This window comes from Octodon degus, unplaced genomic scaffold (genome assembly GCF_000260255.1).
Source record: "Octodon degus isolate 3935 unplaced genomic scaffold, OctDeg1.0 scaffold00233, whole genome shotgun sequence".
NCBI classification, from domain to species: Eukaryota; Metazoa; Chordata; class Mammalia; order Rodentia; family Octodontidae; genus Octodon; species Octodon degus.
This window is the reverse complement of record NW_004524809.1, coordinates 2788023-2806309: the sequence shown is the minus strand read 5'-3', so window position 1 is coordinate 2806309 and position 18287 is coordinate 2788023. Positions and strand designations below refer to the sequence as shown.

The window sequence follows — 18287 nt, the reverse complement described above, 5'->3', positions numbered from 1 at the left end:
CGGTCCTCACTAATCTTTTCTTCTGCTGTTAATCCCATACAGATTTCATTTCAGTCTGCTATATAGTCTACAATTTGTAGTTTGATAGAAATGTGTGATATGGCAGGTTCTTTTTTTTTTTTTTTTTCTTTTTTCTCAGAACCAGGGATTGAACTCAGGCTCTTGCACTTGCCAGGCAAGCACTTATTCTACTGAGCCATCTCCCCAGTCCCTATATGGTGGGCTCAAGTACTGTTTGCATATGTTGCTGAAATATAACAGGCTTATAGTTCTATAACTTGTAACTTGTTAACAAGGGTACACAAAACTACCCTATGTCAAATTAACTTGAGGTAATTTTTTTTTTTTTTTTTAATGCATGTATTTGGTACAGGGTCTCATTACACAGCTCATACTCGTAGTGATCCTCCTGTATTCAGCCTCCCCAGCGCTAGGATTACAGGCATGCACCACCACACTCGGTGGCCAGCTCAGCCCACCCAGGGGTAGGGCTGGCATAGCATGTGGTACTAAGGCTCAAACCCAAGTCTCTGTGCTTGCCTAAGCAGGCGTTTAGACTCCTGAGCTGTCTTGCCGGCTCTTGTCAAATTAACTTGAATGTTCCTCAGCTTCCACATTAACTTTTAGTTTCTCTGCTAGACCTGCATATGCAGTTTTGCATAATCTGTTTTCTGCTGTCACAGTTTACATTAGTAATTGTATAATACTTATTTTATGAGATGCCAGATTGCTTTGTCTTTTTACACTATAGAGATTGATTTAGAAAACACAACTCTTATCTGATGCTAGGCTGCTGGGGGGACTTGGCTGTTCTGCAAAGTGCTGACAGAGAAGGCTCTGCATGCCTGACAATAGGTTTGGCACTACTGACAATATTTAATCTGTGTTTGTATATCATCTTGCTGTAAAAAAGCTTGATTTTTTTTTCATCATTACTATATGGCTTATCATTGGTAATCAGCCTGGATTTCTCACTGAAGCAGACCTTATTTAAAATCTCAGTGCTAATTGAGGTTGGCCGCACACATTACCTTGGTGTGGTCCTCTGATGTGTATTAGTGTTAATTCAAAAATGTTTGGAGGAGCCTTGGAGCCTGAGAATGGGTAATGTCTGTCAGCCAAGTTACTTGTATTCAATACTCAGTAGCATTTTTTTCTCCTTCTCTTGTTTTTCCATCCCAGCTGGTGTTACCCACTGAGGAAGAGGTACCCATGGTCAGCCCTTTCTGCAGATGCTGATGCTTGGTGAACAGCTGGTCACAGGATTTGGAAGACATAGTATCCACCCTCCCAGATTTGATCTCTTTTCATAAGGATCTTCTCTATTTCTATGTCCTTTTTAAAAAGAACTTTTTGGGAACCATTTTGGATTATAACTGTTTGTTTTCATCTATGCAAAGAAAGGAAGGCTATCCTGGGATTTTACGGAGGTAGGTCTTTTTTCTTTTGCAAAGTCACATCACTTAAGCACTTAGAGCAGTACAAAATAACGATATAATCATGACACTTTTACAGTCTAGAATTCAGTTGTCTTTCATTCATTTGTTCCTCCTCTCAGTTTGAGACATTTATATTTGTAATCCCATGGAAAGGTTATTGGAATTCTAGCAAGATAATTTCGGTCTTCCGGGGGCCTGCCCCTTAGCTCAGTTCTTTAAGTGGCTGCTTCAACAAAGCAGTCAGGCTCAGGTTGCTGTGATTCGATCCCCACAACTCAAGCCAGCCAAACCTTCCCTGAAGGCATTCGGAGCAAAAAAAAAAAAATTTTTTTGGTCTGCCACTTCCCCTGTGACACATGGTAAGATTAAAGACACTAAGGCATATTTGTGGTTGTGGGGAGCCAAAGGAGTCCTAAGTCCAGCTAGAATGGTGGATAACTAGATCAAAAGCCTCAACCCAGGATTGATCCTAGGTTTTATTAATCTTTCGTGAAGAGGGGGAGTGGCTGGGGATGAGTGACTGAGAATGGCAGGAAATACATGAGCCAGTGAGCTGGGCTAGGGGTAGGAGGCCCGAAATCACCTCTGCCATATGCAGGGAGCGATACAGAAAAAATAATCTGCATAATACAATTCCAGGCAGTATCTAATGTGTTGGGGTTTATGCTTCAGCTCTGCCGTGAGATGTTAGGGCTTCTTTTTGAGGTGCCATCCTGGCCAACATGGTAGAGTGTGGTTCTCTCTTCCTTTTTGGAAGCTATGGGGTGGGGCCACACTGACCTATGGCCTGGCTTTAAAGTCTACACATCACTTACTAGACCAGTTTTTATTGCTTAACGCCAATTGAGGATATAAAGAAAAGTCCTGACTAGCTCTCTACATATCAATACATGGAAATAGGGCCAGGTTTAGCTAAAAATGGAGATGATTGCTCTTCTTTCAAGGAGAGTTGTCCAGGTGGTCCTCCACATGTTCCATTTTCATTTCTCTCAATTTATCTTCTAGCAATTATAGTGGCTAAGAACTTCTTGTATATAACAGGCCACTTCTGAACATTATTCCTGAACATTATTGGGCACTGGGTTAAACCAGTGATGGCAAATCTTTTAGAACTTTGAATGAAACACAGCCCACTGCAATATGGGTGCTATAGGTTCACCGCCACTGGCATTAGATTTAGAAGTAACAGGAAACAGTAATTTTTTATTCCTTAAGTTCAGTGTGACTTCAGTGAACTTTGTTCCCATTTTGCATAAACCTAGATTTAGTTTGGGGCAAGTTAGTATCTGCCACATAATATATATTTGCAGTTTTATAGCTTGGTACAGCATCATTTGCAAGAGGAGGTATGATAATACAGATTTTGAATTAAAAATTAAGAGACTTCAGTCTCAGTTTTGACATTATTGCCATTAGTGGCACTTGAGAATTGTAGTGCATGTTCGTTATCTCATTTCTAAAATGGGCAGATTGGGGCTGGCAGGTTAGCTCAGTTGTCTAAAGTACCTTCTTGATCAAAATCAGGGGCAAGGGACTGTGCTTTGGTCCCCAGCACCATATGCTACACCCGACCTGCAGGAAGGCAGCCTGAGCCAGCCAAAAAAAAAAAAGATTCTTCTCAAAATTTTGGGCTGGCCAGATAGCTCAGCAGATTAAAGCCTGGGGGTGGTGGCATGCATCTATAATCCCAGCACTTGGGAGGCTGTAAACAGGAGAATCACTATGAGTCTGATCTACGTAGCAAGACCCTGTAGAGCTTGTCCTAAATACATTAAAAAATAAAATAAAAAATAAAATGGGCAAATTGTTATTTGCTTTTCTAGCATAAGACATTGTTGAGAATCAAATGAGAAAATTTGTGTGCAAGATCAATATAAAGGGTTTTCCAGCACTGTAGGTTTGAGGCATACCTATTTGTTTTACTCAGCATCTCAGTTTTTCTTTCTGTGACCCTTTGATGGCATAAGCCTGCCAGGGCCATTAATCACTCCTTTGTTTTCTTTGGCATTGTAGGCCTGAGGTTGGGCCTGTTTCCTATAAGCTCCTTGATGGTACTTAGGCTGCCTGCTCTTTCTAGGACCTTTAGTCGATGCTTGAGGGAAAGGGAAAGTCTCAGGGGGCTTGATTGCTCCTCAGATCTTTGCATTGACAATAGAGTGGTGGTTGGTTGGGTGGGGCAAAGCAGACAGATCACACATGAAGTGTCACTGTGATTGAAAGTGAGAGAAGATGAGTGTGTGTTAGAGGATAGCAGGGACAGTAGTGATGCATAATCTGATTCTGGGCCTATTTTTCCAGTAGAGTCAACAAGTTTTGGTAGGTTGTGTATGTTCTGTGAAAGAAAGCAAAACATTTAAAGTCAACTCACAAGATTTTGCAGTGATGGGGCTGGTGAGATGGCTCAGTGGTCTAAAGCACCTACTCACAACAAGCTAAGCAAAAGCACAGCGACCGCGGTTCAATCCCCAGCACCACATGCCAGCGAGCCCTGCCCCCTGGTGGGCTGAGCTGGCCACACACACACACACACACACACACACACAATAAATAAATAAATGAAAATTAAAAAAAAAAAGATTTTGCAGTGACTTCTTAGAAAGATATAATTTCCATTTTTTGTGATGGGAAAGATTGAAAGAGAAACAAGGTGATGGGGCAGAACAGGAACTCAGTTTTGGAATTGACTTAAATATCTATTGAAAGAAGCTGTTGTGCAGGCATTTGGTTTTATGAGCCTATAATTGAAGAGGGAAGGATCTGCTGAAGAGAGACCACTGAGTGTTACTGACAATAAAGTTGGAGGGGGGGAGATGGAAGGGAGAAGTGATTGTAGAACTTAGTTCTTTTGATGTTGGGGATCAGGGAGGTAAGGACACTTTGTTGGTGAAAACTAGGTGAAGCCAGTTGAGTAGAGAGTTGCTAGTGGTGTCAGGTGCACTGAGGGTTAACTGTCTTATTGGCAATGTGGTAACCTTGATAAAAGTAACATTAGTGAGGCAGTGGAGATAAAAATCTGGTTGGAGATAAAAGTCTAGTTCCAAAAGCAAAATGTTTTCTAAATCCTGATAAAATTGGGTGCTTAGATAAAAATCTATAACTCTAGATAAATGCTGTTGATAGGAGAAATTTAGGATGTTTCAGTAATATTACTAGTACATGACTTAATTGTCCAATAAAGTATTATTGAGAAATGTACTTTGAGGGTGTTATCAGTTACTGAGTATTAGTTCCTAAATTTTTGTTTCATGCTTTCAGGGTTTTTAAATTGGCTTAGCAGTTATGAACAAGAAGAAAAATGAGGATTGGCTAGAGTCCAATTGGCTATTAGCTAATTTGTCTTCCTAGTTATAGGGCTGAAAGACACTTTAAAGGGCCTATAAGAGGGCTTGTGAGAACTTCCTCTCCTGTGATTTTTGACTAAAAATATTTGGTCTCTTTAGCATCCTCAGCCAGATAAGCTTGTATAAATAGCCAGAGTAGACTAGTTCTGGTTAGTTGTAGCTTTATCTAGGACTTTGTGTAAGATCCTTTTTTCATTTATTTATTTATTTAGAAGATATTTATTGAATACTTAAATATGTGTTGGCTCTGTTATAGGTGTTGAAGATACAAGAGGATAAGTTTCTCTCCTAATTAAGTTTATGTTCTAGGGGCTGGTGAGATGGCTCAGTGGTCTAAAGCACCTACTTAGAACAAGCTTAGCAAAGCACAGGGACCTCGGTTCAATCCCCCAGCACCACATGCCAGCCAGCCCCGCCCCCTGGTGGGCTGAGCTGGCCACACACACAAATAAGTAAATAGATAAAATTAAAAAAAAATAAAATAAAAAGTTTATGTTCTAGTAGAAGTAAAGTAGCAGGTTAAAGCTAGAATTTGTAAATGGCCCCAATTGGTACTGATTATCTCACTGTAGTGTGGGCATATGGAGTATTTTGTGTTTATTTTTCCTTGCTGACAGGACAGTACACAGGCATTGTGGAGAATATGGAGAAAAAATTTATGTGATAGATTATGATTGTGGAGAGTTAATTTTTTGATCTTTTGAATCTTGTCATGATTGGTATCTTATAGGATTGATCACACAGCATTCAAGTCAGGAGATATTTAAGCATCTTCTAGCAGCAAGGTGTTATGTCACATACTAATATTCAAGCAGTAATATTATGGAGCTTTGCATAACTGAGCTTTGACTCAAACTATTTTTTACACATAAAAGGGGTAATAGAAAAATACATCGGGACATGGGAGAACCTGTACTGTAACAACATGTAACTCAGTTGTGCCCCAAATTTTCTGATCAGGAAGATTATGGAGCCACAGAGGAATGTGTTCAATGATGTAAAGTGAGCCTGGGGAGAGTCACATGGAGAGAAAAAACATTCTCTCAGGCTTTCACAGAGAGCAAATTAGTCAAGCAATGGCCGTGACTCATCCACATGTCTGACACTGACAAAAGGATGTACAAAGGGCAGTACAGGGCTACAGGATAAATCCTGAGAGTACTTGGCTGACCTTATCAGATACAAAAGTTACATTTCTTGTTATATAGGTCTTGCTATATCTTGGTCTTAACCATCCAGCAGAAAAGTATAAAAACGAGGTATATAAAGTAAATCCAGGGCTGGTGAGATGGCTCAGTGGTCTAAAGCACCTACTTAGAACAAGCTTAGCATTGCACAAGAGACCACGGTTTAATCCCCAGCACCACATGCCAGCCAGCCCGCCCCCTGGTGGGCTGAGCTGGCCACACACACACACACACACACACACACAAATAAATAAATAATAATTAAAAAAAAAAAAGGAAAGTAAATCCATATTAATATGATGAGCTAAATAGTTAGGATAAATTTACAGCTACTTTTGCTTAATTCATTGAGAAGAAAGAGATGTACTAACAGTGTTTGGATAGAATATCCTGTCTGCTTCTTGTACTATGGATAACCACTAAAAAGATAACAATGTACAGTGTATTGATTATCAAAACTGTCCTATTAATCAGCTGTGAAACTGTCTCATTTATATTTATTTCTCAATAAATTGGTTTACATTTTTAAATTTAAATAGTCACCATATTTGTTAAGCACCCCTCATTGATCAAACAGTAATTTCTGTGAAATAAAAGTAATGTATCCTCATCTACCTTCTTCCCTGGATCTGGCACCATGTAGCTTCTGCTTCTTCCCCAAAGGGTAAATGACTATAAAAGGTAAACCTTAAAATCAAATTTGGATTCACAAAAGAGGCTCCTAGAATTATGTCAGACAGTGGCAAGAACAATGGGGTGTGTTGAAAGAGAGGGTGAGTATTTGGAGGGAATTCATGGCAGTGTCTTTAACTCTAATAAAATTTGAAAATACTATTTGTTGTGCTTTTATCAAACCTTATAAGGTATGAGAAGTGGTTTTTAAATGTTTTATTTCAAACTTTATTTTGTTTATTTATTTTGTATTTTAGGGAAGGGTCTACAGGGTATTCAGGGTCTTACTACTAGATTGGACTTGTAGTGATCCGCCTGTTTACAGCCTCGCAAGAGCTGGGATTACAGGTGCATGCCACCACCACACCCAGTCTCACGTGCCAAATTAGCATGCCCTGGGGGCGGTGCCCGGCACGGCAGTCCCCAGGGATTGAATCCCAGGCCCCTGAGCCTACTTGCAGTTGCTCTAATCTGCTGAGCTATTTGGCTGGCCCACCAAACTTTATTTTGAATAGGAATATGCAAATACTGATTCAGCTATAAAAAAACAAAACAAAACAAAAAAAACCCTTCCTTTAATCTCTAATTCCCAGCCTCTTCCTTATAAACAACCATTTTTATCACTTTTTGTGTCTTCCAGATCTCACCTTTAAAAAACTCAGAGGCTCACTGTTCAGTTCTGCACCTTGTTTCTTCTTCATAACATATATAACTAGGTATAAACTTGACATTTTTATGGTTGCATAGTGGTTCAGTCCTTATTTACATGATTCCCATATCAACAATCAGCATTAGTTTCCAGACATCCAGCCTGCCATGTGATTCTACTAGGACACCAGGATCCCTTATTTCCATCAACAGGAAGGCTGCCACTTAGGGTATTTACTTGTAAATCACAGGGTAAAAGCTCTAACGGACTAAAACCATACAGACTCAATTTTTTCCTATAAAAAAGTCATCAGATGGGTAACTCAGAGCTAGCTCACCAGCTCCTCAATATTCAGAGTGCAGGTTGGTCACCCCTTACTCCTGTTTGTCTCTGTGTGTTAGCCTTTTAGTGTCCCATGTCACCTTTTGGTTATAGTTTGTTTTTTTTTTTATTTTTATTTATTTATGTGTGTGTGTGGCCAGCTCAGCCCACCAGGGGGCGGGGCTGGCTGGCATGTGGTACTGGGGGATTGAACTGCGGTCCCTGTGCTTTGCTAAGTTTGTTCTAAGTAGGTGCTTTAGACCACTGAGCCATCTCACCAGCCCCACCTTTTGGTTATAGAATGGTTTCTACACTCTAGTTAGCACAACTGGCTGCATTCAGTCTGGAAACAGAGAGCAAAATAGTTTTTACTAGGAAGCTTTGCCATTTTATATGGGAAGAATTCCCAGGAGTCTCCTAAACAGAGCTCTGTGAACTGTGTATAAATATCACCTGTGGAGCTTGTTGAAACAAATTCAGGAACTATTCCCATTGATTCTGAAATATCTCTAGCACTTATGCTACTAGAAATGCTTCAGTGAACAGCTAAGCTCCAAAGAAAAAGTCATTGTAATTATATTTGTATATGTTTTTCAAATTGTTCTCTAAAGAAATTTTACAATCAACAATCTTTGAGAGTGCTTATTTCTCCATTAGCCTTACAAATTAGGTATGGTACCAAACATTATGATTTGTTATCCTGACTGGTAAAAGATGGTATCACATTGTAGGTTTAATTTACATTAATCTTATAAATGAGGTTAAAAATCTTTTTATCTGTGCAAAAGTCATTTGACAGGTCAGATGTTACTATATGTTTTTAACTCCAGCTGCTTGGGAGGCTGTAGCAGGATTACAAATTCAAGCCCAGCCCAGCAATTTAACTGAGGCTTTGTCTCAAAAACAAACCAAACCAGGAAAAAAAAGCAAAGCAAAGCAAAAAGGGCTTGAGGGTATCATGTAGCAGCTCAGTGGTAGAGCGTTTACGTTAGCATGTGTGAAGCCTTGGGTTGAGGCACCAGTACTTAGGAAAAAAAAGTACAGTATGTCTTTCCTTTTCTGATAACTCATGGGTTTTTAAATTTTTAAAAATCTTTTATTTATTTATTTATTTTTTGGTGCAGTGTTTCACTATGCAACTCAGTCTTGTAGTGATCTTCCTGTCTGAGCCTCTTCAGCGTTGGGATTATCCACATGTGCCACCATACCCATTTTCAGTGGATGCCACAGCATGCCCGTTGTGCCAGGGCTGGCAAAGCATGTGTTACCAGGGATCAAACCTGGGTCCTTGCCAGGCAGGCACTTAGACCACTGAGCTATCTCCCCAGCCTGATAAACTGGTTGTTACACTGTTGTTTTTTTTTTTTTTTTTTTTTTTTGTTTTTTCCATTGAGGAATCAATTGATTATTTTTCTGAATTTGTAGGAAAGAGCCTATTGCTATGTGTAGTGCAATATTCTTTTCTAGTTAGTCAAATAGTTTGTTTATTTTGGCATGTTTAAATTGTACTTATATAAGATTATAAATTCTACTGTCATCAAGCTGTATGGGTCTTAAATAATGGTAGAATAAGAGATTTACAAAACTTTATAAATACTAAAACTGCGAGGCCTAATACGTAGCATCAAAGACAATCAGGTGGCTCTTAGGAGGTGTGAGGTATTAAAGTATCAAGACAGGTGTAATAGAAATAGAAGGGTCCTGCTATTTTTGTGCTGCTAGGGATGGGTCCCAGGGTTTTGCCTGTAGTAGGCATGTCTTCTGCTGCTGAGCCACACCCCCGCCTTGGAGAGTGTCTTAGTTACTTTTCTTGTTGCTGAGACCAAATACCTGACACCCAGAGTTAAAGGGGGAAAGGTTTACTTAACTCAGAGTTTGTGGAAGTTTCAGCCTATAATTCGATGGCTCCAAGATAGGGTGTTGACAGAGGAGAAACAGTTTAGTGGGCAGAAGTTAACAAAGCAACAAGTGATGGCCACTGCTCACTCTTTCTTTTTCTTTTTCTTTCTTTCTTTCTTTTTTTTTTTTTTTTTTTTTTTTTTTTTGCGGAACTGGGGATTGAACTTAGGCCCTTGTGCTTGCCAGGGAAGTGCTTATTCCACTGAACCATCTTCCCGGCCCCTTCTTTCTGACCCTTATATCTTATCCCCTTACTCTAAGGGCTGGTGATGCTTATACCTTTAATCCTAGTACCCTTGCACCATGAATTGCACCATGAATCATTTACAGCATCACACACTGTAGACCTAGCCTCCTCTGAAAAAGCCCCACCTATGACCACATGACGCTGTGTAGGGACAGCTGGACACAAGCCGTAACAGAGAATTACATATTTTCCATTTGAAAGCTGCCATAGTCTAAGGTGACTTGTATGATGTGACTATGAGAGGGGCTTACCTTGATGAATACTTATAGATGCACAGTGTTGGTTGGGTAAGAAATGTATTATTAGTTCCTGTATTCTTGTAGCTAAGCACTTTTATTGGACAGTGATCATCTGAGTTGTCCAGATGAATGAGACCCAGATAGGAAGGTGAGAACTGTAGGCACCATGTCTAATGAGGAAAATGGGAGATAAGTCTTGGAAACCTAACTTGAAGAGTTATTTTGAATAAGGAGTGAGCCTGTCTGTGCTACTACACAGGTGGCTGTTTTCCCACTGTGGGAAGAAGCCCTTTCTTGAACTGAGATCTGCCTAACAGCATGAAGTGTCATTGGGATTATCCAGTATTGTAAACTCTAACCTGTGGAGGAAGTTCTGCCATCAGAAGTATTCAAGTGTAGGCTGGATGTTGTGTTTTGACAGAATTATGGATCGTATTCCTGCAAAAGTTTGATCTATATACTCTCTCTTAAATCTCTGTTTGCTTTTAAGGGTTTTTGATTTCTAGTGACCTCTCTCCCTAGTGCTGATATTGATAATGATGAAAGAAAGTAATGAAAGTCTTGTTGACTTTAGTTCTCTCATGACTTGGGAAGGTAGGAAATGAAATGTCTGCCACCCAGCAAGAGTGTACAGGGCTAAAAAGGCAGTTCTTAAAAAAAAATGTATAAAGTAAGGAAGTGCGAATCAAAACTACTTTGAGATTCCATCTTGCCTTGGTCAGAATGCTATCACCAAGAATACAAAAAGCATTAAATGCCAGCAAATGTGTGGAGAAAAAGGAAACCATCTACCCTGCTAGTGGGAATGTAAATTAGTATAGCTACCATGGTATAGAGATTCCAAAAAAAACCTAAAAATAGATTTCCATTTGAACCAACTATAGTACTTATATTTAGCCAAAGGAATTTATAGTCAGCATCTTATGATGACACCTGCATACCTTTGCTCACTGCGACATAATTCACAATGGCTAAGAAGTGAAACCAAGGTAGATGCCCATCAACAGATGGGTCAATGAAGAAAATCTGGTATGTATACACATTGTAGGGTTTTTGTCTTCCTTCCGTCTTTCCTTTCATCCTTTCTTTTTGAGGCAGGGTTCTAGATTTGTAATCCAGGCTGGCCTTGAACTCACTTTGTAGCACATGCTGACCTTGAACTCAGTGTGATCCTCTTGCCTTAGCTGCTTGAGTGCTGAGATTAAAGGCATATGCCACCATACCTGGTCATATCAGAGTATTATTCAGCTGTAAAAAAAATGAAGTTCTGTCCTTTGCAGGAAAATGGATAGAATTGGGGATCACCATGTTAAATGAAATAAGCCAGACTTATTTTCCTTAATATGTGAATCTAAAATAAGTCATGAAAGTAGAAGGGAGATTTTTTTCTAGTACTGGGGATTAAACCCAGGGGCTTCAGGCTGAGCTACATCCCTAGCCTTTTGTTTTTGTTTTGAGATAGGGTCTCAAAAACAAACAGGGCCTGGGGAGATGGCTCAGTAGAATAAGTGCTTTCCTGCTAAGTGCAAGGACCTGAGTTCAATCCCTGGTTCTGGAAAAAAAAAAAAAAAAACAGAAAAAGAAAAAATGGCTGGATACATAGCTCAGTATCATAAATGCCTGTCGAACAAGCACAAGGTCCTGAGTTCAATTCCCAGTATCAAAAAAGATAGAGTCTCACCGAGTTGCCCAGGCTGGGTTTGAATTTATGGTATGTCTGCCTCCGCCTTCCAGAGTGTTGGGATTAAAGGTATGTGCTACCATGCCAGGCTAGGGAGGCTTTTATTAAACTAGAGGAAAGTAATAACAGGTAGGGAGAGATGGGTAGAAGGGAGGGTAATAGGGACATGGACATGATCAAAATATGTTATACTTATATGAAAATATCACATTAAAAACCCAGAATTGTAAAATTAATAGGCAGTAAAAGACATATTAAAATCATGTACTGTTAATATTTATAATTTATGTACCAATTAAATGTTGTTAGAAAATAAATTTTAAAAAAACTATGAAACTAGAATACTTGGTTAATACATGGAATTTCATTTTATTTATATAATTTTTTGACAGTTTATCATGATTAGTTTTTCAGAGGCATACTTTGGGACACATATTCAGTAATTTCTTGAGTATGATTTTATAGTTATTTTTACATAATTAAAAAGAAGTTGCTATAATGTGTAAGATGACAGGATTTTTGTAGTAAAAGTAGGTTTAGTTTCTAAGTCTGCTACTTGTTGTATGTAGTAGGAAATATGAGTTTAATTTACTTTTGATAACAATGTCTATGACTGTTTTGTATACTACATATAATGTATGCTAAGCTTTGGCACATATGTGGCATTACATTAATGCTAGTTCCCTTTAGTAGCAAGTATTCCAACAGCATTGCTTACACTGTTGGGCTTTCTATTTTTATATGTGCAGCAAGGTAAGCTAGGAGATTGTATAAATAAATCCCTTCATGTCTTACCAAGTTTTATCAACGTGAACTAAGAATTACTGCTGAGTTTTTCCACATTGTGACATTCTCCAATTATCTGAAAATGAGTGTGCTCTGATTTTGTCCATCTTGATGCTGTCTCTTGTAGTTGGTCTCGGTCTTGTAGGGTGGCCCTCTTTGATGCAGTCCAGGTCCCTAGCTATCTGCATTGCTCTACTGTGTGGCTGCTACTGAGGTCCCAATGAACCTCTCAATTGTTATTTGGCTGGAAGAGCATGCAGAACTCTGGAAAATACCTTACTATGTATGGGTTTATTACAGAGGCTACAGATCAGGGACACCCAGTGGAAAAGACATGAGGGGCCAGGCCCCAGGGTGAATGCAGTGTTTCCTCCCTGCTCTCACTGCAGAAGCTCTAGTTGAACCCCCTCATGCTCCAGTTCTGTGAACAGCCAAGCCATGTGAGCATGGGGTTAGGCCTGGCCCCATCCTGGAGCTTCCTGGGGTTCCAGGTTGCCACCTTATCAGCATATACTCAGGTGTGGGTGAGGAGACTTGTGAGGAGTGATGGAAGGTGCTTATGTCACCAAGGAAATGCTAGGGGTTTTTAAATATATGTATTCTTTGTGTCACACTAATGTTACATAAAATTATGTGTCTTAGTTTTAGGTCAAGGTCTGGGTTTCAGAACATTAGTATTAAATTCCTTTAAGCCATTGAAACATTTCTTTATTTGGCCAGAGTACCAAATTTAATTCTCAGTAACATAAATAACATTTGTTTTGAGATCCTTAAATGAAAGGAGCCATTAAAATTGCTAAATACTTTTTATTTTTTTTTTGTTCCTTGCATGCCTTCAGGGCACGTTTGGCCAGCGGGAGAGTTGTGAGGTTCGAACTCCAGCCACCTGAGGCTGACAGCTTTGTGGAAGCAGCCACTTAAAGGACTGAGCTAGGCCCAGGCCCCCTGCTAAATACTTTTTTAAAAAAATTTTTTTGTGTTTTTCTTTTCTTTTCTTTCTTTTTTCTTTCTTTCTTTTTTTTTTTTTTTTATATTTTTGTGTTTGTTTGTCTTTCTTTCTTTCTTTCTTTCTTTCTTTCTTTCTTTCTTTCTTTCTTTCTTTCTTTCTTTCTTTCTTTCTTTCTTTCTTTTTTCCCGGTGGAACCAGGGATTGAACTCAGGCCCTTGACCTTGCCAGGCAAGTGCTTATTCTACTGAGCCATCTCCCCAGCCTGAATTTGTTACATACTTTAAAGCAAAGTATTCAACATATTTTGAAGAGTCTTTATCAAATCTCAGTATTGTAGTTTTTTTTTTCTTAAACTTTTATCCTCAGATGGGTGTACTCTAATCCTGTAATTAGCCAAATTTGCATTGTGAGATGACAAAAACAGATTGCCTTTCTGACAGGAATAAGGCTTATTTTTCTTGAACTATTAGGTCATGAAATGCTTTAATCTCTTTGATAAAGAGCATTGTATAACTTTTCATAGCCTGAAAAGGAAGGGAAAATTATTTGGAATTCTAAATTCTTTCCTCCTTATTTTATAGTTTTTTTTCTCCATCTCCATATTAATGTGTGCTTCTTAAGGGATATGGGCATTGTTTTGTCTGGACATAGAAACTTCCTTGGATTGTAAGCTTTGAATTGGTATTTTAAATGTTTTTGAGCGTCCTTTACAAATGTGCAAGAGCAAGTGTGGGTTTAACCTGGTGTTTAGCAGAATTCCTTGCATGTATCAGCCATGAAGTAACTATTCCTTGCCCTTCCAAGATTGGGAACATCTGTTCTATAATTTGCATGCTACCAACTACCTTTATGACCTAACCTGACTCTTGCTCATCTTGTAACCACTAGGATCTCTTCTGATTTGACTCAATAACTCAGCTCACCTATACTCATCATTTTAGAAGTCTAATTGTACTATGCTCTTGAAGTCAGTCTCTTAAATACCAGCAAATGTGCAGTCACCATGTCATTGGACAGGGTCTGAAGAAGTCCCTCAAAGAGGAAATGGGACCGTTGTCGCAGGAAAGCATTTCAGAACTGTTAGCATGGGGTCCAAGTAGATTTACCTGGCAAGTGTAGAAAGGCAACAAAGTGGGGAAGGTACTTTAGCTTTCAGAGCTAAGGGCAAAGCTCTGATGCGGGGGTTGGACTCAACCATGGAGCCCAGAGACCAGGTTGATGGGTGTGCTGGGGTGGTGAAGACTCTGGTTGATTATTATTCAGTTCTGGTTTGAAAGATAGTTCAAGGAACAGTCCTCATTGCTTGAGGGGCAACTTGGTCTCTGTTTAAGGGAATCTCTGTTTTTTTTGAGTCTCTGCTGGAATCCAGGGTGCACATGATATTTAAATTTTCTGGGACATCTCTCTTCGTGATGTCCTCAGTCTTGAACGGTGCTTACGTAAAGTCAGGACCACTTGACCTGTTCCCAAGCAGCTCTCCACTTGTATACAGTTCTTAGTCTTGAGGGATTTGGGGTGCTGTGTCATCTGGTTGGCCTGATTCTGTAAGAAAAGTCAAAAGAAAACATTTGATTAAAAAAATGATAAATACACAGAATGGCGTGTAATGTGGGCAACCCACATGTTGACACTTTGACACACATATGTACACCCTACTGTTCATTGTACTAAGTAGGTAGACACAAAGATTGCTTCCTGTATTCCCTTGGGTTAGCTACTGAAATGCATAACCAGCTATTACTATGCTGAAGTATGATCAATATGTAAAGTATGTTACCCACTCATGGTGACCTTAATTAGGAGTTGTTAACAAGGTGTAAAAGCCAGTAGAAGTTTATTAGGGATCATCTCAAAAGTTTGAAGTTCTTTTTCTAGAATTTAATCCTCTGGGCTTTTAATTACATAAAATGTCAAGAATTATTTTTTTTTAGTACAGGGTCTAAAGGATCTCACTGCACAGATCGGACTCATTGTGATCCTCCTGTTTTCAGCCCCCACGTGCTGGTATTACAGGCCTGGGCCACCATGCCCAGCTTGCCCTGCGGACAGGGCTGTCACGGTATGTGGATTGAACCCTGGTCCCCTAGTGCTTGCCTAAGCAGGTGCTTTAGTCCACTGACCTATCTGGCCTACCTTGCATTTGTCTGTTTTGTTTAGTGAGAGCTTTAGAATTCTTTAGGTGCATATCATAGAACTACAAAAATTTTGATTGCAGACTACAAAAATTAATGCTTATTTACTGATGAAAAACATCTATCTGTCTCATTTTTTATACATCTTAAATGTATTTTGCACTGACTTAGCTTTTTTTTGAAACAAGGTCTCACTGTGTAGTTCAGACGGGCCTTCACTTAGTATGTAGGCCAACCTGGCCTTGAACTTGTGATAATTTTATCTTGCCTCTGCCTTCTGAGTACTGGGATTGTAAGTGTGCACTGCCACACCTGGCCGACTTAGTTTTTTAGTGTTTATGGTCAGTATAATTGAGAAAACCTCTTTAAAATAGCTAGTCTTACATTAAAATCTTTAATTGTAAGTTTTGTTGTTTTATTTTTATTTATTTTTTTTTAATTTATTTGTGTGTGTGTGTGTGTGTGTGTGTGTGTGTGTGGCCAGCTCAGCCCACCAGGGGGCGGGCCTGGCTGGCATGTGGTGCTGGGGGATTGAACCGCGGTCCCTGTGCTTTGCTAAGCTTGTTCTAAGTAGGTGCTTTAGACCACTGAGCCATCTCACCAGCCCCTGTTGTTTTATTTTTAATTGAACAAGTACTCATGTGTAATTCAGGCTGCTCTTCAATTCCTGTGTAACCTAGGCTGCCCTCAAATTCATATTGACCCTCCTGCCTCAAACCTCCTGATTACTGGTGTGTGCCATCACACTTGGCTGTAAATTTATTCTGAGATGAGGATAAATAAAATGAAATTGCCACTTACTGACTATAGGGACATGGCCCATGTTGTCTAAAATGACTGCAAACAGAATTTAAGAACTCAGCAAGTCAATTTATGTGTTTCTACAGCATGTTAGACAACAGTCGTGACTGATAGCATTTTGCCATCCACTTTTAAAATTTTAGAATATTAGTATCAATAAGGCAAATCCTGGTGAAAATAGTAAATCATTTAACCAGAACTATAAATTCAATATCACTTAAAAGACTTTTAAAACAGATGCATAAACAAACTATCTCTTAAGATTTAGTCTATCCAAGCAATGAAAAACCCAACCAAAAAAAGAATATATAAAAAATTATTTTTATACAGTGTAATATCTTTTCTTTCTCTTTTTGCAGTGATAGGGATGGAATCCCAGGGCCTTTACACTGAGTTTAAGTCTTCAGTCCTTTTTCATTTGGAAAAGGATCTCACTAAGTTGCTAAATTATCTACTCTGGGCATGAATTTGGGTTCCAGCTGTAGCTTCCCAGAGTGCTGGGATTATAGGTATACCTAGCTCATCTTTAGTACCATCTTTGTAGATGCTGAAATATTTTCTGACAACTGATATTTATATATGCATATTTATACTCATAAAATGCCTGTGCCACATATAGACATAAACTGTACACATGCATCAAGAAAAGAAACACATAATATCTATCTGGGCTGTGAAAAGTCCAAGATTTGTGTTTCTAGGTTTGCCGGGTTTAAAATCACTACATTTTAAAGAATCTAAGCAAGAACCAATAGGAAGATAGCAGCAGCCCACCACTAGTTGCAGAGAAACAGGCAGAATTTCTCAGCTCTGTTATGATTTGGCATTAGGTCTCACAAACACATTTGTCCAGGTGAATCCCAACCAACCATTGGCTGTTTGATTAGTGGGTCTTACAGAAAATCAAGATATTTTCCTAAGAGTGGCTTGTCTGGAAAATGGCTGGTTGGTTGGTTGCCTGCCACCCTCCCTCCCTCTTTTTTCCTGTCTTTCTTTCTTTCTTTTTTTTTTTTTTTCAATATAATATAGACAATTTCTTGTTATGTAGTGTAGGCTGGCCTTGAACTCAGCGATCCTGTTGCCTTACCCTCCCAAGTGCTGAGATCATGGATATGCACCATCATACCTGGCCTATCTGTCTCTCTTTCTTTCTTTTTTTTTTTTTTTTTTTTCTACGCTTTAAATATTCTTCTTCTTCTTCTTCTTCTTCTTCTTCTTCTTCTTCTTCTTCTTCTTCTTCTTCTTCTTCTTCTTTCTTCTTCTTTCTTCTTCTTTCTTCTTCTTTTTTTTTTTGCAGAACCAGGGATTGAACTCAGATCATGTTTTTGCCAGTCAAGCACTTATCCTACTGAGCCATCTCCCCGATCCCTATGCTTTAAATATTAAATGAGTTGTCCTTATATACGTTATTGACTTAATGTACGTAAGGTCCCCTAGATATTTTTAAATGACAAACAGATATAACCTCTAGTCATCTTAAGAGTCAGTGCTCCAAGCTTATTTTTTCCAAATTATTGGCCTGTCTTAGATGAAGACATACTTTGATTACAGTCTTCATTTCTGAGTATGTATTGTTTCTCTGGAGTAGTTGCTGTCAAACTTATTGGATCATATATCTCTGTTACATACCTGTGATCCCAACACATTTGGAGGCTGGGGCAGGAGACTTGCAATACAAAATGACTGGGAATCAGGCTCTTGAGTTCAGTCTTTAGTACTTTAAAGAAAGAGCAGCTATCTCAGTAGTATATCTCAAAGTACAATCTTTGAAGCACATTTATTAATCTGTTTATCCTTTATAGATTTTTTTTTTTTTTTGGTGTTTAGTGCAGGATCTACAGGGTCTCACTACACAGATTGGACTTGTAGTGATCCTCTTGTTTTCAGCTTCCCAAGCCCTGGCATTAAGGCACACACTACCATGCCCAGTTCATCTCAGTGTCC

At 39.0% G+C, this 18287-nt stretch overlaps 1 protein-coding gene across 5 annotated transcripts in view; it reads left to right on the top strand.

The window, feature by feature from the left end:
• The window catches only part of Tmcc1 (transmembrane and coiled-coil domain family 1), a 248757-nt gene that overhangs the window by 16582 nt on the left and 213888 nt on the right, over positions 1–18287 (top strand). For 3 of the 5 annotated variants that reach the window (XM_023705964.1, XM_023705962.1, XM_023705963.1), the window contains exon 2: positions 1183–1430. The exons of the other annotated variants lie outside the window; for them this stretch is intronic. In XM_023705964.1, the coding sequence (XP_023561732.1) occupies positions 1331–1430 (100 nt within the window). In that variant the 5' untranslated portion in view covers positions 1183–1330. The remainder of the gene's footprint in view (positions 1–1182; positions 1431–18287) is intronic. 5 annotated transcript variants of the gene reach the window in all.